General features: G+C 50.6%; 1 protein-coding gene across 1 annotated transcript; it reads right to left on the bottom strand.

Annotated features, from left to right (window-relative positions):
* Positions 1-43: 43 nt before the first annotated feature.
* On the bottom strand, positions 44-23306 carry RCC1L (RCC1 like). The gene is made up of 11 exons (XM_070362376.1): positions 22933-23306; positions 19030-19159; positions 16188-16316; positions 15165-15231; positions 14645-14696; positions 13809-13893; positions 11337-11518; positions 8324-8411; positions 7346-7519; positions 4905-4990; positions 44-269 (listed from the first exon to the last, which is right to left on the bottom strand). Exons 1-11 carry the CDS (start codon positions 23254-23256, stop codon positions 192-194), a joined length of 1395 nt encoding a protein of 464 aa, XP_070218477.1. The 5' UTR covers positions 23257-23306; the 3' UTR covers positions 44-191.
* Between the last annotated feature and the right edge of the window lie 3645 nt (positions 23307-26951).

Below are 26951 nucleotides of genomic sequence, written 5' to 3'. Positions count from 1 at the left end.
GCCTCACCCTGGGCTGGAAGGGGAACCACCTCCAGCACTTCCAGTCACCCCGCTCCAGGCTGTGGGGAGCGCGGCCCAGTGCACAACGGGCCCTGACCCTCTTGGGCCCCATCCAGAGCCCCGTGGCTGCCCTGGCTGAGCAGGCCAGGCAGTCCTGAGGCCAGGGCCGGGCTCCAGCAGATCGAGGAGGTTCAGATGAAGGACCTGGCCAGAGTCACCATATGATCCACACCACACGCCACGTCCATGGGCTCCCCAGGCATAGTCACCTGAAAAAGAGAGGCCCAGCACACCGTGAAGGGAGGTGGCCTGGCAGGGGCCCAACGAGGGCCTGACCCTGGCTCTGCCTCCGGGTCAGTGATGGAACCGGTCTGAGCCTCAGCCACCTACACGCACCTGGCAGGTTAGCTGGGAAGGGCCATCTTAACTCCCCACTCAGTCAAGGGCAACACCCCCAACCCCCGAGAGGCCGCTCTGGGCCCCTGCGTGCACCGTCCCAGGACGCAGACACCCCACAGAGGCTGCTCCCCTGTGAGGGTGACTCCCCAGAGGTGGCCACCTGCCCCAGGGGTCACCAGGCAGCTCCCTGAGCGGCTCCAGAAACCATCCCGCCCCGTCCTGCCTGCGGGGCCCACTGTGGGGAGGAGTCCTGCCAGCCCAGCGTCCTCACCCGTCTCACCCGTCAGCCCCAGGCCCAGGCAGGCTGCAGGAGGGGTGCTGACCGCATCTTAGAAGGGGCCAGAGGCCTGGCTGGCGGCCTTGCCAACACGTTATCACCAATAGGGCCAACCCTCCAGGTGACATGCAGACAACCCCGCAGGGTGTGGAGGCCACGGCCTGGCCTGCTGGCCTTTACACAGACGCTCGTCGTCCCACAGCTCCACAGCTGGGCCCTGGAGAAGGACACACACACACACGCACACACACACGTGCACACACACGCACACACACACGCGCGCACACACACGCACACACACACACAAAAACGGTGCCCACGACACAAGCGGGATCTCCAGGCCCACACAGGCCCCCAGCTCTCCAGGAAAAGGGCACTTGCCTTTCTCCTATTGTTGTAGTATCATTGTTGTTGTTATTATTACTATTGATCTGAATAGGTGACAGTCACATGGCTACCATATAAAATGACTGTTCAATAGAAAAGAAAGGTATTATTGCCTCTGGATACCACCGCATCGTCGTCTGCCCTGCTCCCCACCTTCCCGAGGAACTGGAAACGACTTCTCACTGGTTTCTGCTCTTCCAGAGATTCTGGGTGCAGAGCGCCAGTGGGGGTGCGGCGTCTCCTTTGAGCTCCGGCCCCGGCTCCTCCCCGGCCTCTGCCGGGCGCAGGTCGTGCGCTCCTGCCTGCATCCGACTCCTGCCCACCCTCCCCCGGGCGGCAAAGTGACAGCTGGAGACGGCTCTGCAACAGCCTGCAGAGTTTACTGAGCTTCCGAGGGGACGACCCCAGCCAGATGGCCTGGCCTTTTAAAAGCCCAGAGGCAGCAGCATCCACGCTTCAGAGACAAGTCCATTAAGGGCTCTGGGCCGCAAGGCAAACGGACGCTAGCACCAAGCCATGCTGCCCGTCCTGCTCTAAACAAACGCCCTTAGCAAAACCTGTTACAGGATCACTGAGCAAACACGCCACAGTGCCCCCCGCCCGTCGCGAGGGCCCAGGGCTGCATAAAGTGTTCCGGGCTGGCCATGGAAGCAGAAGAAAACATGCTGCCCGGGGTGACCGGCCAGGTGAGCTCCCAGCAACCTCCCCGGCCACAAGGGCGCCTTTATTGACCTTCCCCGGGGGGAGGCCACTCTCCGCGCTGACCGGCAGCCGAGCGGCCGCACTTAAGCGCCTCTGTCCTCATTCCCCAAGGGCTGTGGCCCAAGAGCCCAAGGCAGAGAGGACCACATGGTCCTGGCTCACGCTGGCCCTGGGAGCCTCTCTGGGGAGAAGCAGGTGGTTCCCTGGCGACACACCCCTCAGCCTCTGAACTGAATCCAAGAGACGGCTGCCCTCAGCCGTGTTCTATTTGTGTCATCCTCAAGGTTAAAAGGAGTTTCTATTTTAGACCAATTTACACTCCCATTATTGCAAAGGCAAACAGTTCCAGAAGCCAACCCCTATCTGGCCTGAAATAACTCTGAAAAGTGTGAGCAGAATTAGTGTAGGAGCAACTCTCTACACAAGGACAAGTTCCCAAGACACACGCCCACCAGGTGAAGGACAGAGGACACACACCCACCAGGTCAGGGACAGAGGACACTCGCCCACCAGATCAAGGACAGAGGAAGGCCGAGAGGAGCACTGGACAGCTGTGACCGGGCCGCCAGACTCGCCATGTCCCCACTCAGCTGCACCTGAAGACACCTTGCCCAGCACCCAGAGGTGGGGCCACACCCCAGAGGGGATCCCGCCCAGCCTGTGAGGAGGCCCCGCCCTGCAGCAGCACCCTCCCCCGGGGAGTCAGAACTGCCAGGGCCTGCGGCTCCCGAAGAGGCCAAGTAAGAAAAGGGCCCTGAAGGCAGCGGGTCCCCAGGCAGGGCTCCAACCAACCAGAGGGGCGCAGAGCACTGGGGAGGCATAGTCTGCAAAGGACCAAGTTCACATCGCAGCCCAGCCCGGCGGACGGCTGAGCGACTGGGAAGTCAGTGTTTACGGCCGTAGGCTGGGGGGGCAACCCCACCTTCATCAGCAGAGCGCCTTGCCCCCAGGATGGCCATCACCCTTCCCTGGGCAGGGGTGTGGCCTGAGCCCAGGCCTGTGGGGCCGCTATTGCGCAGATGGTCTCCCTCTGCACGTGACCTCTCCTCCATGGCGGGGGACCCAGCTCAGGCCCTCACAGAGGAGGGGGGCCTTGGTGACATCTCAAAGTCAGACACTGAATCCGAATCTGGGCTCCACTTCTCACTAGGTATGTGACCTTAAAGAGATCACCGAACCTCTCTGAGCACCAACGTGGAGCAGGAAGACATCCTGGACGCTTCTGGAAGGAGAGGCTTGGATCAGGTGACTCAGACGTCACCTCCTGGGCCTGTGAACCATGAGAAAAACCCCGGTTCTGTGCGTCTAATAACAACCAGTCACTACCACTATAGGAGCTACAAACACGGTTCTACTTTTCTTTCCTCCTTTTGTGGAATACTTTTTAAATGATGTAACATATTCCCTGCTGAAGGTAAGTAAGAAAATATAATTTTTAAGGAATAAAAATCACTTGCAATTGTTTTTTTAAGTGAGACAACAGAACAGACTGGAGAAAGATCCAACTACTCAACATCAGACTAACCTTTAAAGATTCCAACCTAGCTGATTGAAAAACTGGCTCCTGTCTCCATCGCTCTCCCAGAGCTCCAGCCCCACATCCTGGAGCCGGCATAGACCTCAGCACCATCCTCCCACCCCAACCGAAAGGAGACAAGGGGGTGAAGGAGCTCCACAGATGCCCAAGAGGAGACAGCATGTGGCCTGAGGGCAGCCGTCACAGGAACAGACTGGAGCGTCCTTGCCCTGATGGCGTGGGGGCCGGGAGCACGTCAGAGGGACGCTCGGGGGTCCAGCCTTAACAGCAAGGAGTCCGCCCACAGGCCTGGCACCCCCTGCTCCGCCTCAGAGGCCAAGCCTGGCCCGGCCACTTCAGCAGTGAAGACACCCTCTGATGTCAAACCCGACTTCACAGCTAATCTTCGCTCTAATTTGAGGAAATGAAGGCAAGTGGGGAGCCTCAAGTCACAGTGGTCATTCATTCAAAGCCCGGTTGCTCGGCCATTTCCCAAACTGCTCCCACAGAACGGAGCCCTTGGGGTGGGGTCGGGGCTCCCGAAGGACAAGCAGGATCCTGACTGCCCCACGCTCCTGCTCCCGGACAGCCGACCACTGCCTGCCGCCGCCACACCTCTCCTCTCCCGGGCTGGGGTCCCCAGGGGACAGCGGGGCCACCCCATCAGGCTGGAAACAACTTGGGGGTGCACTCATCTTTCCCCAACAAGTTCAAAGCCTCCCTCTGACCAGTGTCTCTTGGAGACTGCACCGGAGGGAGGGCCAGCAAGGTTCACAGGAGCCAGGAGAGCCAGCAGCTAAGGGAAAGGCTGGGAGAAACAGCCAGTGAAATAACAAAGCACCTCCAGACACTTTCCATGGGTTTTTGACAGATAAATCTTCTTTTTAAAAATTAAAACATTTCTTTTGCATTTTTATGTGTTTTTTTAAAAGATGCTTTTACACAACCTCAAAACACATTATTAAAAATGATCCTTCAAAACAAAACATTTAGGCACACATGCAAACACACACACGAACATACACAAGCATGCATGCACACGAGCGCCTGATTCTCTACAGAGACCATCTCCGGAAGGGAAGGATGAAACCAGAAGCTGCCTCTGCGACAGGAGATGGGAGGCTTATTTTTCATAATACATTTTGTTCCAGGTCCATATGTTCTATACTCAGAAGAATAAATAGCCTTGTTTAGAAGAACTTAAAGAACTGACTTAGTAAACAACGTGAAAATAAACTACAACCTAAGAAGGAATCTCCTTTCCCTTTAATTTTGAAATGAGCCTTTTTGTATAATTGCACCCTCCTCCTGAGAAGAGCCTGTATGTTTCAGTCTGGTGGCTGTGGTAAGGCACTCTAAATATTAAACATCCTGCTTTCTTTTAAATTCGCTGTAAAACATTCCTCTCCATGGGCCTTGGTAAACAGCTCCTGGCACGTCAGCTCCTTCAGCCCGACCCCCTCCCTTGTGGAGAGTGGGGACACCCGGCCTGCAGCTCACTCCTCCCTGAAGCACCCTAAGGACAGCACGAGACCAGAACCCCGGGGACCCGGTGCTGGCCCAGCTGCTGCTTCCAGTGTCGGCTCCGCAAGCATGCCCTCAAGCCGCTTGGCCCAGCCTTACCCTCCATGGGAAGTACTGGTCTTCCAGGCGACCGATTCCCAGGCACCCTCGGATGTTCTTGCCCCACACAAACAGCTCTCCTCGGTCTGCAGAGAAAGAACAACGGTGGCTTGGCTGGGGCTTAGGCTAAGGGCAAGTCTCCAAGAGAAGGAAGGGTCATGAGAATAGGCCTTCTAGAACCCGGTACAGAAAGATCAATGTTAACCTTCAATTTCTCCCCGGATTTATTAATGCTTGCTTTTGAAGGGACAAGTAAACAGCACCATCCCCAAACCAAACACGTGTCCCAGCCCAGATTCACGCAGCATCTTTCTCAGGGGAGATGAACACGTGCCCAGAGGTGGGCCTGGGGGCTCCTGCACACACAGCCCCCTCTGCTCAGCCCTTGCGGACACCCCCCATCGCCCAGCTGTGTGACCCTGTGCTCCACAATCCTGAGACCTCAGCGTCCTCAAATCCCAGTCACACCCTGACAGAGTGAGAAGTAGGGTCATCGGTCACTCCTTGTCTGGTCTCGGGAGCATTTGGTCAAGTGACACATGGTGATGGGGCGCCTCTCTGGGCTGGGTCTACGTCTGTGTGCTAGGACCTGGGACGGCATGGGGACCACCAGGCGTGTTCCTGTCCTCGTCCGGGTGGAGCCAGTCCAACAGAGAACAATAAATAACCCGAAAATGCATGATTTCCAACTGTAACAAGTGCCACGAAGGAAGAGGACTGGCAGAGTGCTGTAGGGACAGGCCAGGACACTGAAGCCAGACTGGGGCTCTGGGAACCCCAGCCTCCAGGACGAACCCCCAGACTGGGAAGGCCCCTCGGTCCAGACTTCCTCCCTCACCAGCTTGGGGCATCCTTAGCACAGAGGTCCCATTCACAGCCCCAGCAGGCAGAAGGCTCTGGTCGTGGGAAGGACAGACACGCAGGAGCTGAACTGAAACAACCCGGCTGGCTCAGTAAAGGGCCCTTTGGTGACACACGTCAGAGCCTCTGTCCTGCCTGCCCTCCTTGGTCTTCCACCCGAGGGGGGGGGGTACCTCAGGGTAAACCAGATGGCCGCACGCAAATGCCAGGCCCAGAGACATGGGAGACACCCGGGTCCTGGGGCTCCTTCTACTGAGGAACAGTCACTTGGCACTGGGAGGATGGCTGCTGGATTCTGGGGGAAATCTAAGTAGGATTTCATTTCAGTGTGACCCACATGGCTACATGGTGGAACAGCAGACAAAGGAATCTACCTTAGTCCTAGGTGAAGGCTGTGTGTGGATTCTGAAGTTCGTGACTCTGCACACAATTTAAGCCTTAAACATTTGGGAAATTACAGATAATTGTTACCTCTAGAATTCACCCATACCAACTCTTCTTTGCCACGTCAGAACAGCTTCAAAACGCTCATGTGACACATATATTTGCAGATGGAGGTGGCTGACCCTGCGTGGGGGGTGGTGAGGGATCACCCCAGTTGCCCCTGCTATCACTGGGGTGCCTCAGGGCACAGTCAGACAGCACTGCAGCCCCCAGCACAGCAGCCACCGCTGCTTCAGAACCCCCAAACCGAAACGCGGACCGTGACTGAGAGGCCGTGAGGACTCTGGAGCCTCCAGAGGGTGCTTATCTGGAGCGGGCCTCACGTTAGCAGGAGGCCAGAGAACAGACGAGGGGGACCCCAAACTGACTGTCCCAGCTCAGATGTTTTAAGAAAATAACTACTTGCCATGAGACAAAAAGGTCTTTAAAATTTCAAGGAAAAAGCGAATTTATAATACTTCAAAGTCATAAAATGAAATCTGTTTAGTTCAGTCTTACTTTTCAAGTCAACTAAAGGGGAGCAAGCTGACCCGACAGCCGCAGTGGTGGGAGCGCAGGCACGCTGGAGGTCTGCAGGGTAACTGGATAGCTCGTGGCTCCGTGATTGGGCAGACCTCTGAGAAAGCCTCCATTTCCGCCTCCCCTTTGATCACTCTGCCCCAGCACTCTGGAGAAACCAGGCACATCCACCTCCCGAAACCACAGGCCGGCCTGACGCATGCGCCTCCTGCACTCCAGGCTGGACGAGGGGTGGGCGTGGCCAGGGGGCCAGGAGGAAGCCCCGCAAGGTCGCTTCCTGTTCGCCCACAGCGGATGCCGCCAAACCCCCACTGGTTTCCCCCGGGCCCACTCCAGGTCCCCTCTCCCAACCACCGACTGTGTCCTCTTGAGAAACTCACTGTAATGTTAGCCTAACCACAAACCAGATGAACCAAAAACAAACCTCCGGGATGAAAAGGAGACACATTACACAACCTCAAGCTGAACAACTTCTGGATCAGCCGCTCTCTAATTATCCACACAAGGGCGCCACTCCGCTGGACCGATGGGAACTGAGAGCGGCCCTCGGCCTGGGGCTGAACCCGAGAGGCAGAAGCCCGGCCAGGCCTTGGGGCCGCACGGGCCTGGTCACTTACTGGTCAGGGCGGCGAAGTGGCTGAGCCCGCAGCGAATGCGGGAAACCTGGACTCCCGGGTTGAACTCCGACAGGCCAAAGAGAGTGGGTGGAATCATTTCTGGAAGAGCGGTTTCCAAGAGGTTTGGTCCCTTCCCAAGAATTCCGTAGCCCCAGACGAAAACATGTCCTTCTCCTGGATTACAGTAAAAACAACAGTCAGGAAGTCAAACCAAGCACAGCCCTCCCTCTCAAGAAATGCAAACCACGCCACCAAGATGTGTTACATCCACACGCATTTTTTTTCCTTTTTTCTTTTCCCTTTTGCTTGGCAAGAACATGTTGAGATAGATACTTAATGTTTCTTTTCTCCTCTTTCAAATTTGTGCTTGTGGAGGATGTCTCGCCAGCTAACCAATCTCAGAACACAAATCCCACATCTTGAGGGTGCTGGACAGGGCTGCTCCATAAATCACCCAGAGACCCCACGTGAACACAGGGGAGCCTGACAAGGACAGCTTTTCCCGACATGAGCAGCAGATGGAGCCAAGTACCCACACGACTCCTGGCCAGATTCTAAAACTCGCAATGACTTTCAGGTTATAAAAAGTTTAACACTGATCAGTGGTGCCAGATGCGTAATCCCAGGGGGCGTGGCTCTCAGGATCTGGACCCTAGGCCGCCTCCTGTGTGCCCATGGGCTCTCAGCACAGTCTCTCTGGAGAAGGCAGGGTGGAGTCTTTGGCCCAGGCTCAGGGAGAGGGAGCAAGCAAGCCAGAGGTCTGCAATCCTCAGTTCTACACTGGCTCTTTGTCGATGTATAAATCACAGCTGTTAGCCTTCTGTCAAGAACATCAGTCACCCTCCCCCTCTGTGGACTGAACTCTGATCTTTCCACAGGCCCACTCCCGACACTGAGAGCCAGACCCAGTGGACACCAGCCCTTCCGCAGCCATCCCACCCTCAGCTTCCCAGCAAACAGCCCGCAAGAGGGGCTCACCATTTAACACCGCGCAGCCTGTGCCCCCACACGCAGCCTGCTTCACCTGCCCCACTCCTGAGAAGGGCAAGCACCGGGGGACATTCACCTGCATCAGAGGAAGGGGCCACACCGTTAGGAAGACAAACCAGCAAGAACTTGGAAACACTGTTTCGTGTACAGGGTAGGTCTAAGTCCCAGTTCATTCATGCCCTCCCCTAGATAATCCCGAATACTCTACAGGTGCTGAGGGTCTAACAGGGCATGGGGGAGACGAGGGAGCAGGACACCCCGTCCCGCTCTGGGAGTGTAGTCCAGTGGAGGAGGCAGATGTGAGCCAAGATGAACGCAGGATGAACCTGCGCTGAGTGCAGTGAAGGCAGGACGCGTGTCGGGACGGCAGTCAGGAGGAAGCAGCCAGGGGAGGAGAGAAGGAAACCCCAGGTCAGGCAGGTGGAAGTGCAGAGGGGGCGAGGCGCGCGTGGCACGCTCAGGAGTTTCAGCAGGTCAGGGTGGCCGCAGCCGGAAACGAGGGGGAGTATTTGCAAGATGCTGGTGGAGAGAAGGAAAACCAGACCACGTGGGACAGTGGCTGACCGCGGTAAGGATCTGGTCTCTACCCTGAGCATAACGGGGAGGCAGTAGGGGTTCCAAGTGAGAGGGATGTGACCTCGAGAGGGGAAGGTGAGTGGACGTGAGAAACGATGGAGAAGGGCCAGGGTAGGGGGATGAGCACGGATTCACTCCAGGATGTTCTGAACCTACAGTGCCTAGAGACGGCCAAGTGGCCTACCTAGCCTTCCAGCAGGCTTTGGTCTTGGCGCTTCTACTGAGGAGTGTCTTTGGAAAGATGGATTTTAAGTGCTTCAGTGACAGGCATGGGTCTTTTCAGAGTCACAGGCAGATGGAGACAGCTGGAGGATAAGGACCCCTAAGTTGACTAAAGGGGCTTACTGATCTTAGATGGCACAAGGCTGCTGGCCGGGCCTGGCGTCCGCTACCCGGCTCACACGGCTCCTCTGCCCAACTGGGCTCTGGCACACGGCCCTCAGCAAAGACTGAGAAATGCTCCAGCAAAGAGCCATGGAAACGCACCACTGCTGTCCCTGACAGGGTGAGGCTCAGGCCACATAAAGGATCAGGGCTGTGGTGGGCTGCTTCCAAACAAGTGACCTGTCTCCTGCAGGTCACACCGTGTGCTGTCTGCGCCCTGCCATGCAGGAAGCTGGGCTGGTGACTTACTTCTACAGAACAGACCTCCAGCAAACATGAGGGGAAGCCACCACTGGGATGAACTTGTAGAGCACTGGCTTCTGTCTCACTGACATGCTCGCTCACCCTCTCGTCTGCCTGCTCGGCTGAAGCCAACTGCTGTGCTGGGAGCCGCCATGTGGAGAAGCCTGCATAGCAAGGAGCTGGGAAGGCTTGGCCAACCGCTGTGAGCTGGCCAAGCACCAGTGAGGATGGGGGGCCCCGGGGCCAGCAGTCCATGGGGACCTGCTCCCTGCTGCAAACCACCAGTGTGAGCTCAAAGGCAGAGCCTTCCCAAGGTGAACCCCAAGAAAGAGACTCAGAGCCAAAGACCTGGCCAAGCCAGCCCTAGATCTCTGACTCACAAAAGCTGAGAGAAAATAAACATGGGTTGTTTTAAGCCATTATATGGTAGGGTCATTTGTCACGCAGCACAGGTAACAACAGCATGACCCTAGACCTGCCCCCACAGGAAGGCCATGCAGACACTGACCTCAGGCCTTGGTATCAGGAAGCCCAGTCCTTCTTCTGAACACTTTATTTGCAATTTATCTTATGAAAACAATGAATCATTAACTGACCACGTTTTCTGGGACTTCCCTGGTGATACAGTGGCTAAGACTCTGAGATTCCAACTCCAGGAGGCCAAGGTTCAATCCCTGGTCAGGGAACTAGGTTCCACATGCCACAACTAAGATCTGACACAACCAAATGAATAAATAAAAATAAACATATTAAAATAGTAACCGATGACCTTTTCTTCTGTTTCAGCTACTAGAAAGTTCAGGGCCTAATCTGCAGCCACTTCTAGCCAGTGTGTCAGACCACAGAGAACTGAGGATTATCTTTGTCTGATTAGCTGACCTTTATCCCTTTCTTTACCTATTAACATATTTAAAACTCTTCTGTGTGTTGTCAGAAGCTTGATGATATTAATTTAAGTCCTTATCACTTAGAGACACAATGATTTATAAAGTCTAGGATTTGCTTCAAAATAATGTAGAACAGAGAAGTAGATGGAGTTACAGATGCAACAGAACTGGCCATTAGGTGTGTGGGGCTTTTTGGAGAGGAGGGTGGGGGAGGGTTAATGAAAATGTTCTGGAATTAGATACTGGTGACAGTTACACAGCCTTGTGAATATACTAAAAACCACTAAGCCATACAATTTAAAACAGTATATTATCTATTTTTTTAAACGGGCCATTAGTTGGCAATTATTGAATATGGGTAATGGCTACATAGAGATTAATTATGCAGTAAGGCCTACTTTTTGCTTATATTTGGAACTTTCCTTAATAGAACGTTTAAAACCCTACTGCACTGTACGGACGGTGGCCCCCTGCGGTGACGGCGGGGTCGCGACGGGGAGACCCCACATGCCGGGCGCCGGGGCTCTCCTGCGTGACCTGGGGGCCGCACAGCGTCTTCATCAAGGGGCACACACGCTGGACGGAAGCAAAAGGCCCACTGGGATGTCGCAGGATCATGTGTAAACAGCCTCACTTCCCCTTTCAGAACAGGACAGGGCAGACAGACATACTCAAACTACTGCTCTAAGCCAGGACTAGCTTATAGAAGTATTGATAATGAAGGCTTTTGAACCTAAGCTTTCTTTCTAGGCTCCAAAGAGATCGTCAAGCACTCGGCCCCTTGAAGAGGCAGCCTCAGGTCAGGCGAGGCTACACAGCAGTCTGGACATCTCCCCTTGGTGACGGACCTCTTCTGCATGTCCTTAATACTACTTCCAAGCCCCCAGCCCGGGCTGCCAGTGACCGCGTACCTGTGTGGAGTCAGTGACAGAGGCCAGCTGCAGGTACTCAGAGTTGCCCCAGCCGAAGAGGCCACCATCAGCCGACACGGCCAGGCAGCAGTCCCCGTAGGTGGCCACCTGGACGACATTCACTCCGGCCAGGTCTCCCCCCAGCTTGGTGGGCGTGCTGGTGATATTGTAGTGACCCAGGCCTGACACAATGGAAAACTGTGTTACTCAAACATTTGCCTTGACTTACTATGTGCCAAACACCGTTTTAAGCACTTTACAAAGATCAACTCAGAATCCTAATCAGTTCCCCCTGCACGCTGTACAACTTCCTGTTCCACGTTCTCTAAGAGGAAAAAACATCATAGTGATTGTTGACACGTAAAACCCTTGATGTTTCCTAAGTCTGATTCAAGTTAGAAACCTTTTCAAGATGAAACGCCACCACACAATGAGCCTACCAGACCTTGTATACGATATCCAGGCACAACTCGTTCTATTGCACTTTGCAGATACTGCACTGTTAACAAATTGAAGGTCTGTGGCAACCCTGTATTGTCAGGTGATGGTTAATACTTTGGAGGCAGTATTTTTTTATTAAGATATGTACCTTGTTTTTTTTTAGACATAATGCTATTGCACACTTAACAGACTACAGTATAAACATAACTTCTATATGCACTGGGAAACCAAAGTTACAACAAGCAATTCCTGAGGCACTGCTGGGCTTGGGAGAAAATAAAGGAAATTTATAAGAGCCCATGCAATGTCAACCCCCCACACCATTCCCCCAAAACAACAAATAGAAACTGGCAAACTGGTGTGGTAAACAATGAGCCAAGGAAAAGATAGGGCTTGCCAGGAGGGCAAATGTCACTACCAGCTCGGCGATGGAGGGTAACCCCTTGGGCAGCAGATGAGGGAGACCCCAAACCACAGAGCCCTGCTTATACTAGGTTTCCTCCAAGGAGCCCAAAGCAGTGTCGGACTGGCAACACCCTCTGGCAACAGGCAACGCAAAACCTATATATCATCTTTTGTATACACAAAGTATAATCTATATACTAAAAAAGATTTTTAAAAATTAACTCAAAATGTTGAAGGGTTATTAAAGAAACTGGATACGGAGATAGAAACTGCTTTAGACCTGATGATCAGGGGGGCCTTCACTGAAAAGACAACCTCAAACCAAGGTCTGCAGGATGAAAGGGAGAGTGAAGAAGAGCATGCCAGGCTGAGGGAACAGCATATGCAAAGGCCCTGCAGCAGCAGAGGAGGGGCTCCCGATCAGGGTGCAGGGGGACCTCGGGGCTGGACTCAGAGCCTGGCAAGCAAGGGCAGTGAGGCCACGGGACAGCAGAGCTTCTGGAGTGGCGCCAGGAAACTAAACCAGGGTTCTCTCCAGCACTGAGACTTTCACCTCACTCCTTGGTCTGTGCTGTCAAAAATGTATCAATTTCATTCTTTTTATAAAAAGCTGATTTTTAAAAGTTACTCACACCAAGATTTGAAAAAATAAAAAGGAAGCTTCAACTTTACAGATACTAAAGAAATGCACACTTTAAAAACTGGCACTGGGATTAAATTAGGACACTTAAACTGACAATAATCCCTGCTAGAGGGCTGATGATTAAATCAGTACTTCGGTACACTGCTGACGTCAATATAAGTCATTTCCAACACTGAAACTTTTGGAAAGCAACAAACAGTATATCCTGAAAACAATAAAAATACTCGAATCCTTTGACCCACACCTGGGAAATTCATCCCAGGGCAACAATCCAAATGAAGGGAAAAGCTAGACATGTATATGTGACAAATGTCGTATCTGCAATGGCTACTGCACCCCCCACCCCACCCCCACCAAAAGTATGCCTCCTGACTACAGGGTAATGAGTAGCTATCTGATCAAATAACTAAATTATTAATTCACCTTATAGTACACGAATTGGATGCTCTATCATACAAATATTAAAAACTGTGCAAATTATACCAACGTGGGAAAATGTTTCACGTAAATTTAACAATAAAACAGGCATATAAAAATCACACCTCTGAGTACCATAAACGATGTTCACATATGAATAAGGACAGGGAAAAAACATGAGTCAAGGGACAAAGATGATGTGTTGAGGTGGCGGGATGATAGAGGATTTACACAAGGTTTAAATCTTAAATTTAAGGTCCTCCCTTCAGACAAACACAGAACACAGAAAGGTAAGCTGCGCAAGGATGATAAACGTCCTCTCTCATTCCTCTCTCCCTGAATCACAATCTTCTCAAATCAGTTGAAGCCGAGCTCCCATTAGGGGGCATTTGTCTCTGAAAAGACTCAGACTTGTATGGTGGGGCAGCCCCAGTCCTCCATCCAATCCAGGAGCTGGGGCTGAGGGGAAAGGGAGGGGACACGCGGGAAGGGACAGGAGAGGGAAGGGCCGGATGAAGGCGACTGTGCCATGCCCGGGGAGGGGCCGGGGGAGGAAGGGACACTACCTGTCTGCCCGTCCGCACCCCATCCACAAGAATACACTTCTCCTTGATCCGTCAGGAACAGACTGTGGTCCTGACCACAGGCGACCTACCACACAAATGGAGGCGAGATGACTGGTGAGAAGAAATCCTGAGAGCCCGCTGTCCTGGCCCAAGTGCCCAAAGCCAGGCACCACTGCCCACCACCCCGGAATGCTGCAGGGGCTGGGTGGCAGGCTGCCCCGCCCTGCTCCACGGCCAACTCTTTCTCAACCCAGCACAGCCCAGCCTGTGTCTCCCACTCCCCTGAAACTGCTCTGGCTAAAAACAAAACGGTGCCTCATGTCCTAAGGAGCGACCCCAAGCGCCCCTCCACCCCACTCCACCCCAGGAACCACGGCCTCCTCCAGAAGCCCTTCCCTCCTTCCAGTCCACCCCAGGTAGGAGTAACAGATCTCCTTCTGGTGCCCTCATAAGCGCTTTCTGTATACACTCATTTACACAGTTAAGTATCTACTGTGTGCCAGGCACTATACCGTGGATGAGCATAAAATGGTCAGCAGGATAAAGCAGCCTGGAACGCAGAGCTCGAATTACACTCTGACACGCCGGTATATAACCTGCCTCTCCCCAGAGTGTTACTCACTCTCACCAATTTTTATTAAACTTTGTATCCCCACAAGCTGGCGTAAGCCCTGACCTAGAATAGGCTGGCAACAATGCTTACCAAAATAATTTATTAATTCAGAAAATCACTGTAACAGTTTGCCATCAGCTCACCCAACTTTCACCCTTTCAAAATCACCCCCGGGTGTGGGGTGGGGGTGCAAGACCAGTGGTCCTCAGCCCCCATCTCTTACCTGGACCACCTGTCCATCGAAGTCCTGCATCCTATGAACTCTGTGACTTTCACTACAGCCAGGAGAAATTTGGGAAGAAGCATGGTAAGCACTGGGTAATTCCAGCCCCTCTCGTCACCCCAACCGGTGGCCCCCACATGCACACGGTAACGTCAGGGAGATCTCAGGGTCAAATACAAGGAGAGGGAGGTCTGGGCATGAAAGTAAAACAAAATCCTTTGGTGACTTTAATATGCTGCAGACTTCTGAGTGTAATTTAGATCTACCAGCATAATATGAGGAGCTAGAGGGAAATTTTTTTAAAGATTAGCAGAATTTTTAAGTTAATCAGTCTGGTGAAAGCAACAAATGAAATCAAAGACATTCCCACATCAGACAGGGCTCAGGCTCCCTCCCTCCCACTCTCCACACCTTCCGGGGACCTCCCACTGCGTTTTATGACTCTGGGGTCTCTCACATCTCACAAGGTGTTTAACACTCCACACAACCTGGGGAAGGGGTAGCAATTTCAGGAACTCACCTATAAATTTCATTCTCGACCACCTTTCTTCCACACTGCCCGTAAGAATTATTCCCCATGCTGAAGACTAAAGGATAAAACGCCAATCAAATGAGCTCTGCAGGTCCTGGAATCCTCAGGACTGGGAGGAGAGTCTCACATGCGGTTCTAGTGCAACCACTTGCCCCAGCTGCCACTCAGCCTCCTTCTCCAACATTCCCAGCCTCTGCAGGCACCCCTACGGCAGTGCTGGAGTGCAGGCCGGCCAGGACAGCTCAGGCCACTGTTGCCATGCCTTCTGCCTCCCCGCGTGGGCCCTGGGAGTGCTTCTCAGGAATGCTACATGATGAGGTGAGCACATCTCGTGGAAGGAAGGCCTCAGCAACCCCATTCCCTGGACCTGTCACAAGGCTGCCCTCAACGCCAAGCCTCCCCCGCTAAAAGAGCTCCTAACACCACCTTCACCATTTCCTACAAAGCATACTGAGCCAAAAGAGTGAAATTTGAAAACTTTAGTGAAGTTGACCTTCCCCTGGAAACAACCGCTCTTCTGAAGAGGGCCGGGGGTGAGCCAGGAGCTTGAACTAGGGAAACTCTCCACCCCCACCCCATGTGGAAGAAGTGTCAGCAAACAGGCTACTCTCAGTACAAGAGAAAAAGCCACCTACACACACACACACACACACACACAGTCTGGCGTGTCAGCAAACAGGCTGCTTTCAGTACGAGGGAAAAAGCCATCTACACACACACTCAGAGTCCGGCTTGGTGGCTCCAGGGCTAAGGAGAAGTAGGTCATGATCCGGTGCGCGCTATCACGTTTATAAATACAGACCGAGATTTCCCAAGAGCCACAGAGGGCAGAGAACATGCAAGAGTTGCCAAGGTCGGCCCCACACCGCTCTCTTGAGGCATCCTACTGACTTGCTCAGGAAATGCCAACAGCTTCACTAACTAGATGGGGCCCAACCCCACGAACCCCTTCAGGCCCGGCCGCCGGAAAGCGGCCCCCACTCTCCCACACCCCCGGAACACGTCCATCACCTCCTTCGCCGTCCGTCAGGACGAGCGAGTGGGCTCTGCCACAGGAGACCTGCAGCACCCGCGTCTCCTGGGGCCTGTCCAGCGGCAGCGGCACGGGCGAGGGCTCCAGCACGTACTCGTATCCCCTCGCTGAAACGAGAATGCGCAGGCGCACACGCGTTACACGGCCCGGAGACGGACGTTATTGGCAGAGCGGAGAGAACTCCAGCCCCGCTCCCTGCCCCCGGCGTCCATCACACGATGAGTTACTGTAAAGCATACTTAGTCCTATTAAAGAAATTTCTTCCCATGTCATTTAAAACCTGCTGGATTTTTTTTTCTTTTTTTGGCCACAACACACAGCCTGCAGAAATATTAGCAACCAGGGATCAAACCCACACCCCCTACACTGGTAGTGTGGAGTCTTAACTGCTAGACCACCAGGGAAGTCCCACCTTCTGGATTTTTAAGGAAAGGAAAAGCACTTTCTTCCTGCAACCACCATTAGAATTCATCAGTAGACTGAAGAATAGCATATACAGTATGATACAACTTAGAGTAAAAGTAAAAAGAATACATAGATGCATGTGCTTCCTTCCATATGCACAAAATCTCTCTAGGAGGATAAACTGGAAACTCCTGACATATGTTGTCTTCAGGGAGAAAAGCTGTGTGGCTTGGAGGACAGAGGTGGAAAGCAGACTTGTCACTGTATATTTAACTGCGCCTTTAGGATTCTGAAGTATGCATGTTATCTATTCAAAAAAGAAAATTTTAATATTTAAATAAGCAAGAAAGGGAGGAAAGTGTTTTAGAAGGCACCCCAAAGAAGAATCTTATTGTTCTTTATAATCCTACTGGAGAAGCCAGATTGGCCTACATAGGGAAATCCTACAGTACGTTTTGGGCTTCCCTGGTGGCTCAGACAGTAAAGAATCTGCCTGGAATGCAGGCGATTCCTACCTAGGTTGGGAAGATCCCCTGGAGGAGGAAACAGCACTCTACTCCAGTATTCTTGCCTGGAGAATTCCATGGATAGAAGAGCCTGAGGCTACAGTCCATGGGGTCACAAAGAGAGGGACATGACTGAGGTATAACACTTTCACTACGGTAGGTTCTAAACGATGAACTTCTGAATATTTGTAACAGAGGCTGGAGTTAAGATCTGCCAATGTCCTGGTTCTCAACCACTCATGACCCCCCTCTTTTCTCCCATGAACCCCACGTTTAAAAACATTTCATTTACCAAATATATGGCGTTACCATCATACATGCCTGTTGGTATTCACTTGTGACTGATACAATTTTCAAACAGAGCTTTTGATCAGCATGGAATAACTGTAATTTATCACAAGAAGATGATGTAACTCTAAGCTAAACCAAAGGCACTGGATAACGCTATTAGTGTAATACTGTATTTTAAAATACTAAAAACTTCACATCTCCTATTACTATAGTCACTGACCCCTAAGGGCCTGGGAAGCAGCAAAGACATAACATTTGAAGGGAATCGGAAGTGTTACAGCTCTCGGGGAATCTGGCTCCACTTCCAGCTACCAACTGACAGGAAACAAAGGACAGCAGAGCACGCCACAGAGCGCCACAGGGATGCAATCAGCAAACTCCAGCCTGGATGCTTCTACAGGACAATCGCCATGATTCCTTCAATAAATAAATATCAAGGAGAAAAAGACGGACACAAACGCAAAAGACTTTCAAAAGTCTTACCAACCAATCAATGTCTGGCCTTCATCTGGACCTTGATTCAAATAAATTTTTTAAAATATAAGCCTAATGATATTTATGAGATAATAGGCAATTTAAACACTGAGGGGGAGCTCCCTGGTGGTCAGGATTTGGCACTTTCACTGCTGTGAAAGTTTAATTACCCGGGGTTTAATCTCTGGTCAGGTAACAGATCCTGCAAGCCAAGCAGCACAGCCATAAAAAAAAATAAAATAAACACTGGATATCTGATGATATCAAATGACTATACTGCTAATTATTTTTGGGTGTGATAATAGTATCTTTTTTTTTAAGAATTCTTAATTTTTTTAGATATGTACTGAAATATTCATGAAAAAAATCAATAATGTTAGGATTTGCTTCAAATTTGTTGAGGGGGATGGTGGAGGCTGAATAAAACACGAGTGAGCTGATGACTGCTGGAGCTGGTGGCAGTACATGGGGTGCGCTAGACTCTTAGTAATGTGGTATCTTGCAGCTAATAAAGCCTTCATTACTAATTTATAAAAGACTCCCAATATAAAATTAAGTGAAGAAAGGCAGAAAACAAAACATATGCTGTAATCAAAATTATATTTTTAAATATATTTGCATATGAATAAAGGAATAGGAAAAAATGGGGGGGGCTTATCCAGTATATTTCTGATAATTACTCCTTTATTTAAAAAAATAAATGCTTCTTATTGTACTTATAATTGATTTACTACTGTCTACTTATAAAGCTGTCATTATAAATAATTAACGTTCTTACAATTCAAGTTTCGAATACCTGGAATCAAACCTCCATCTTAAGGATTTCATTGAATTTTTCCTCTTAGACCATATTGTAGGCACTGCAGAATATTTCAAGTGATCTCCAACCTAGGGAAAAAAGGGTCATCTCTTTGGGGCCAAAAAGAATACCTTTACTCATCAGCAAATGCTCCTTTGCCTAAAGGTTCAATGTTATTACCAAACAGACTGAAAAATAATCTGGTCTAGATGGTTTCAAACAACACTTTAAAGACTCCATCTATTTTGTTGCTATGGTTTGGTTTATGAAACCATTTTCTTAAAAATCAAAGAGTGCCTTTTCAGACCACTCACAGCAGAGAGAAATCAAGGTGAGAATACTTACTTTTATCTTTCCGGCTCCTGTGAAATCCAAGCTGGGAATCTTTGTTGAGCCCCATACCCCAAACTTTGGTAATATCCTTGGTTTTAGAGGACAGCAATGTGAATCCATATCCACAGGCAGCAGATGAAATCTGAATGGAAAAAAAAAAAAATCCCATAAAGCATTGACTGATATGGGACATAAGTTTTCCCAGCAATAAATCACAGGTTATTTATCCATTTCAAGAACCACCACTATTACTATAGCAACTAACACTTACTGGAGGTTTACCATGTGTTAAGGGCTTGATATGCACAACCTCATTTAATCTTGTCACCCAGTGGTCTAGGTCTCAAATGATCCCCATTCACCAAGACATAGTCTTGCATAGTAAACTTGAAGACTACCTTAGTTTTAGTTTGAATCTTGGCAAGATCAAAGGGTTGACCACTGGGTAGACCTTTACCAGCTGTGTAACCTGAGACAGACTACTTAATTTCTCGGTGTCTCTTTCCCTATATGCAAAATAGTTAACAACAGTGTCTCTCCTATAATAGTTAGGAGTAGTTGTGAAGACTAAATGAGTTAATATAGTTAAAACTTTAAGAGTAAACAGTACCTGGCTTAATGTAAGAGCTATATAATGTGCTTATTATTATTACTAAGGGTAGTAATAGTAGTATTTGGTATATAAGAAATTCAAACCTCCTAGAGATTAGGTACCTTGCCTAAGCTGTCTGATTGCAGAGCGCATGCTATTAATCCTTATGCTACAGTGTTAATAGTCTCAAACCACTACTTCCATGAAGAAGAATTAGTTATCACAGCTACCATGAATATGACACACTGACTGATCCCCACCTTCAAGATCAGATAAGGAAACTGAGTCTTCAGTGGGGCTGGTAACAAACCAAAGGCAGCCTGGCTTTAAGGTCAACTCCCTTTCCACAATACGCAGAGCAGCCTGAGACAATCCTGGTTTACACCTGATGCCCTAAAGTTCACTCTCAAGCAAATGAGAACACATCACATGGTCACCCTAACGTTCCTCCATTATCTCTTGGCTGTTTATAGTTTACCGAAGACCTATATAGTTGATCTCAGAGACTACCTGTAAATCTAACCTGATCCTGATGAAAATTCTAGCTTACCACGATAATGAACAAACAGGAGTGTTGTTTTGTTTTTACATTTTTTAACTCCAGCATATCTTGAAGAAAGCGAGCTAAATATTTCTTTTTAAAGTTGATGACCTGTTTAATCGAGCCATCCAAAAGTTACAGACCCCTCCTTCTGCCCTGTGACACTTGCTCTCCTAACACTCACATGGAGCATACACAGATGCACCACTACATCAGGAAAAACAGAAAAGCACCTCAGTCCCCTGGTCTCTTGGAACAGCTCCACCTCCAAGGAAATGACCCACTGGGGAGGCCGGATACAACCCCTGACCACACAGCAGGAAACACAGAAAACAGTTCTGAAGCCGCTGCCCAGCACACGATACGATTACTCTCATCTGTTTGTTCAACAGCCAACAAATATTTGGGTAGCACCTGCTATATTATTAAATCTGCCAGTATGTGAAAAGGCATTGAACAGTACCTAACACAGAGTCAGCATTAAGCAATGTTTGTTATAATACAGCACCAGAAGGGGACTTTCCAACTCTGGTGGTGTAAAGAGGTTAGCTAATCTTTCCCCAAAAAAACAAGTAAAAAACTGGAGAAAACTGCAAAAAAAAAAAAAAAAAAAAACAAACCACAACCATTTCAGGGCTCCAGAAGTCAATCAAAGGCAAACAAATCAAGAAATTACTCACAAAGTGCTGCTAGACCTACAGGCAAGAAATACCAGGGTTTGTAGACTTCTTGTCCGGAGTTGCTCCAGCTAACCCAGCTCAGTCGGCACAGGAGTTAGAAAAGGGCAGCGCTGACAGTGAAAACCATCAGTTTTGTTGCTTAGACAGACTTAATTTGCGGTAAAAGGTGAAAACTCATGCCCCACAGCAAATTCAGCAGGAAACAAACAAGGAAGATTCGCGATTCACTGAGTCTGAGGTTGCAATCCTGACTCCGGTAAGAGGAGAAATGTAACAGGCAGGTCCTAGAAATGAGAGTCACAGAAAGCTCTTCACACCTGCATGGCTGACAGGGAAACTGCACAAGGAGCTCCCAGTGGGAAGAAAAGCTGAGGCCGACTTGAGATCAGGCTGAACTTTGAATGTGATTCCCCAACCCACACACAGAATCAAAGTGGAGAGCAGAAAACTTACTAGCTCAAGGTGTCTGAGCACAGCCTCTGCCCAAATCATTGGCAAACGCCAAGAAGGCTAAAAAAAAAAAAGGACAGTTGGGGGAGGGGGGCGGAACAAAACAAAAACACAAGCAATGTCAGCAGCCACACACAGCAGAGGAGACTGACGTCCTAGATTACAGAAAAGTTAGTTGCTAAGTCTGTCAGACTCTGTGGTGACCCCACGAACCTGCCAGGCTCCTCTGTCCTTGGGATTTCCCAAGCAAGGATACTGGAGTGGCTAGCCAGCCATTTCCTCCTCCAGGACCGCATCTCCTGCATTGGCAGGCATATTCTTTACCACTGAGCCACGAGGGAGGCCCACATACCATACACAAAAATTAACTCAAATGACTGGCTCACAGACCAAAGTATAAGAACTCAAACTATGAAGATCCTAAACAAAAACATACGAAAATTATCTTTGCAATCTTGGGATGGGCAAAGACTTCTTAGATATACCAAATGCCTGATCCACACCAGAAAACCTCATCAACTGAACTTTATTCAATTAAAAACTTTTGCTTCCTGAAGGACACTATTAAAATAAAAAGAAAATCAAGAACTGGCAGAAAATATATGCACATATCATATATGCGATAAAGCACCTACATCCAGAACACATAAATAACTCTCACAACTCAACATTAAGAAGTAAACCTTTCACTGAAGCTTAATAATCCCTGTTTAGGTGCTCCCTATTTAGGGCAAAAGATCATGTGTTATCCTTGACAGAAAAGTCAGAAGCCAAAGCGGTCCAATCTGCTTCTTTTCCACCGCCTACCAAGATGTCCACAACCACACCAAGCAAGAACCTATCCTAAACATCCTTTTCTGCTTTTCTATATACTGGCTGCCACAATAAGGCGCCCTCCAGGAGCTGTTCTTTACTGCATCTCTTCAAGTCTGAGTCAACTCACGGGCCTCCTGTGCAACCATTCCAGTGTGTTTAGACCTTTCATCCTCGCTCTCATTCCTGTTACTTCTCCAGTTAACATTTCCTTTCCGAGCTATTCACCGACTCCAACCGGCCCACATTTTCTCAGACCTTTTGAAGTCCACTTAAGTTCCGTGTCTCTATAGGAGGTTTTCTGAGAGACTGTTTTCTTGTATTTAAGGGCTTCCCTGGTGGCGCAGAGGTTAAAGTGTTTGCCTGCAATGTGGGAGACCTGCGTTCGATCCCTGGATCGGGAAGATCCCCTGGAGAAGGAGATGGCAACCCACTCCAGTATTCTTGCCTGGAGAATCCCATGGACAGAGGAGCTTGGTGGGCTACAGTCCACGAGTCGCAAAGAGTCGGAACCGACTGAGCGACTTCATTTTCACTTTCCTAGCAGCAGAACTTCTGGGGTCTAGCCCGAGGGCGAATCCCTAAGTACCGAACACCTACGAACCTTGGGGCAATGGGCCCGTCCCTTAACCTCTCTGAGCCTCCCTTTCCTCTCCCGTAACTGTGGCAACGACCCCGGCTCACGGGGTGTCGCGAGAATGACGCGAGCCGGACACAAGGGTCGTTCTCCCCGAAGTTTGTCCACCCAGCGTCGCCAACCCTCCAAGAGGGTCTCAGGAGGAACGGCGAAGACTAGAGAGCGGCACCGAGGGAGGGAGGGAAGAAGCCGCAGTCCTCACCTTTTGGTCCAGCTCCAGGCGGTAGGGCACGGGCTGGATCCTGCGGCGAGGCCGCGAGCCGGCGCGGGGCTGGGGTCCGGAGCCGGGCAGCACGAAGGTGGGCACGCCCAGCGCCCCGGAGAAGCTGAAGCCCCACACGAAGATTCGGTCGGCGCGAGTTGCACGCTCGCCCACGTACTGGAACACGGGCGCATCCGCCTCGGCCTCCGCCGCCTCGCGCCGGCTCCGCGAGCGTCCGGCCGCTGTCCAGTGTCCGCGGCCCGGCCCCAGCCCACTCAGCCGGCGCCCCAGCCGAGCCACCGCCGCCAGCGTCACCACCGCCATCCTCCGTCTCACGCCTTAACAGCTCCTGGGCGCCGCCATATTGGTGACCCTTGACCTTACGCCCCGGCGGAAGAGCCTGCGGCCTCGTTTACTATTGGCTGAAAGCAAAGGCCTTGTGGGCAGCCGATGGCTGAGGGCGAACGGGAGGGCTGGGCTGGGCTAGGCCGAAGCCGGTATCCGCCGATCCTGAGAGATCCTGTGGGATCCGTCTCGGCCCGACTTAACGCGCAGCCTTTCTTCGGTCTCCCGAAACCACCCTGAACTCACTCACCTTCCCCCACAGCGCACGTTTGCTGAGCACCTTCCCGCCCCTGGCGAGCCCTTTCATCTTACAAAGGCTCTTTGCTTTTCTGGCAACCAGAAGTAAAATGTTAGGGGTTGCCCGCTCTGCACGACTCCAGCGTAGTGCTCCCCCCATCCACTGTCCCTGTCGTTTCTTACCTGGCCTTGTCGCCGCTGCTCTCGCTTGCACACCACTCAGTCCGTGCTCCAGCCACAGAGAGCTCCCTGCTGTCTAACAGTGCAGCGTCCTCCCAGCGTCTCCTCAACCCCTCAGCCCATCACCACTCCACTGAAGTCAAGTGGTCCCACTTGTAATTTCTGAATCCCAGGGACGTTTCAGGCCTTACTTTGCACACAGTGCCTTGAATGCTCGTCCAGATACCCTGTTCTCCCTACTTGTGTCTAGCAAACTCCTGCTCATCTAAGATCCAGCGGGAGCACCTCCTTTGAAGTTCCATGAAGCCAAGAACCAGTTCACTCAGATGGTCCTCACCAGTTTTGTCCTAGAGTTTAACGTGCAGCCAGGAACAAGGGAGGCCCTCGTGAACCATTTGGGAGTCTAAGGGCCTGGGTTCCTGTCCTGGCTCCACTACTGACTTGTCCAGTGACGTTGGGAAGTTGTGTCACCTCTAAAATGAGAAGGTTAAATCAATACATGAAAGTAATCTTTTTTTTTAAATAAATGTGATGTTTGAACATCATGGCCTGTGGGATCTCTTGCAGCCCTTTATGATCCATGATCCGAAATTAGTCCCAAATGCTAAGGGCAAATTATTTCTTTTTTTCCCCTCCTCTTCCTCCCTTTTCTCTTTTTTTTATAAGCGTGATACCTGTGTCAACTTTAATAATGTAAGAGCCAGTTATTTAACCAGCAAAAGTGAGGTTATTTAGGAATAGGAAGAGAAATCGCAAATCAGGGAGCACAACCTATGGTAGACCACAGGCAAATCCAGAGAACAAGGAAGGGATTGCTTTTATAGGGAAAGGGGCATAGTTGGAAGAGGCTGTGATAACCAAGTTGGAAGGGCTGTGATAACCAGAGTCCTTTGGAAGAAGCCGGGACTCCAAAGTATGGTGACTTCCCATTGGTGGGGTAGAGGCATCTTCCTGTCCCAGATGTAGGGATTTGTCTATTCCTATTTGGAATAACTGAAGATACATGGTGAGGCACACAAGCCCTCACCTACAGGCCTGTCCCGACGCCCAATTTTAGCTGTGTGTTAGTTGCTCAGTTGTGTCTGACTCTACGGGACCCCAAGGGTTGTAGCCCAACCAGGCTTCTCTGTCCATGAGATTCTCCAGGCAAGAATACTGGAGTGGATTGCCATGCCCTCCTCCAGGAGATCTTCCCAACCCGGGGATCGAACCCTGGTCTCCTGCATTGCAGGCAGATTCTTTACCGGCTAATCTAGGGAAAGTGAAAGTCACTCAGTCGTGTCCGACTCTTTGGGACCCCAGGTACCATACAGTCCATGGAATTCTCCAGACCAGAATACTGGAGTGGGTAGCCGCTCCCTTCTCCAGGGCATCTTCCCGACCCAGGAATCGAACCAGGGTCTCCTGCATTACAGGCAGATTCTTCACCAACTGATCTTGCTGCTGCTAAGTCACTTCAGTCGTGTCCGACTCTGTGCGACCCCATAGACGGCAGCCCATCAGGCTCCACCGTCCCTGGGATTTTCCAGGCAAGAACACTGGAGTGGGGTGCCAACTGATCTTCAGTTCAGTTCAGTTCAGTTCAGTCGCTCAGTCGTGTCTGACTCTTTGCCACCCCATGAATCGCAGCACGCCAGGCCTCCCTGTCCATCACCAACTCCTGGAGTTCACTGAGACTCACATCCATCGAGTCGGTGATGCCATCCAGCCATCTCATCCTCTGTCATCCCCTTCTCCTCCTGCCCCCAATCCCTCCCAGCATCAGGGTCTTTTCCAATGAATCAACTCTTTGCATGCAGTGGCCAAAGTATTAGAGTTTCAGCTTCAACATCAGTCCTTCCAATGAACACCCAGGACTGATCTCCTCTAGGATGGACTGGTTGGATGTCTTGACCTGCTGCTGCTGCTGCTGTCGCTTCAGTTGTGTCCAACTCTGTGCGACCCCATAGACGGCAGCCCACCAGGCTCCCCCATCCCTGGGATTCTTCAGGCAAGAACACCGGAGTGGGTTGCCATTTCCTTCTCCAATGCATGAAAGTGAAAAGTGAAAGGGAAGTCGCTCAGTCGTGTCCGACTCTTAGCAACCCCATGGACTGCAGCCTACCAGGCTCCTCCATCCATGGGATTTTCCAGGCAAGAGTACTGGAGTGGGGTGCCATTGCCTTCTCCGGTTGGATGTCTTGACCTAGGCAGTATTAAATGAGAAGCCACACTGCACCCCAGTTGGAACTGTAGACCTGAGAGCATGTTTGGCTCCTGCAAACACCAGATGGATAATGGCAGACAACTGTAAACTACTATGAACTTAGCCAGTTGCTTAATCCAATCATAGCTTTTGAGTCAAGGGTAGTATTTTACTAGAACAGATCGACACGGTTTCTGGAACTTCCAGATAATACTGATCTGGTGAACGGGTTCTTTTCAATCCCAGTGGTAAAGAGGACCAAAGGCAGCTTGCCTCTGTATGGAAAGGATGCTACTACTCGTTACTTCTCCCTGCCCTCACTCCTGAAACCTCCAAAACTGAGGCTCTGTGTACAAGACTTTGTGTCCATCTCTGCTTTTATTGATAAATCTGAGACATATATTGATAAAGGAGAACTATGTAAAGATTACTGTATGCGGGTTCTCCTGAAAACCGACAGGGGGAACAGGATTCTCACTATGTGCCATCTGCAAGCTGGAGACCCAGGAGCCTGGGTGTAGTTGTAGACTGAGTGTAGAACTACACTGCTGGTGTCATTCCACTGTAGTTCTGGTGTAGTTCCAGTCTGAGCCCAAAGGCCTGAGAACCAGAGTAGCCATGCTGGAGGTTCCAGATTGAGGGCAGGGGAAGATCAATGCCCCAGGTCAAACAGGCAGAGAGAAAGAAAAAGAACATTCAACCTTCTCTGCCTTTCTGTTCAACTGGGGCTGTCAGTGGGCCGGCTGAGGCCCAGGCACGTTGGGGAGAGCCAGTTTCTGTTCTCAGTCCACCCATACAAATGCTCATCATCTCTTCCAGAAACACCATCACAGGCACACTCAGAAATGTTTAACCACCTCTGGGCATCCTTCAGCCCAGCTCAGTTGACATATTAAATCAAGCATCACAATTAGTAATATAGTTACGATATACTTGCATATGTATAAAATGCATATATAATTGTCAACTGTTCTTTCATACGCAGGGCTGTCTTTTTATTTAGTGCATTTTTGGGTTTTAAATATCTGTTTTTTTGCAAAACTGACAATGCTGACAATACTTGCCAGGATTA

Source organism: Bos mutus, chromosome 25 (assembly GCF_027580195.1).
Source record: "Bos mutus isolate GX-2022 chromosome 25, NWIPB_WYAK_1.1, whole genome shotgun sequence".
In the NCBI taxonomy this organism is placed as follows: Eukaryota; Metazoa; Chordata; class Mammalia; order Artiodactyla; family Bovidae; genus Bos; species Bos mutus.
This window is presented reverse-complemented; position numbering and strand designations above follow the sequence as displayed.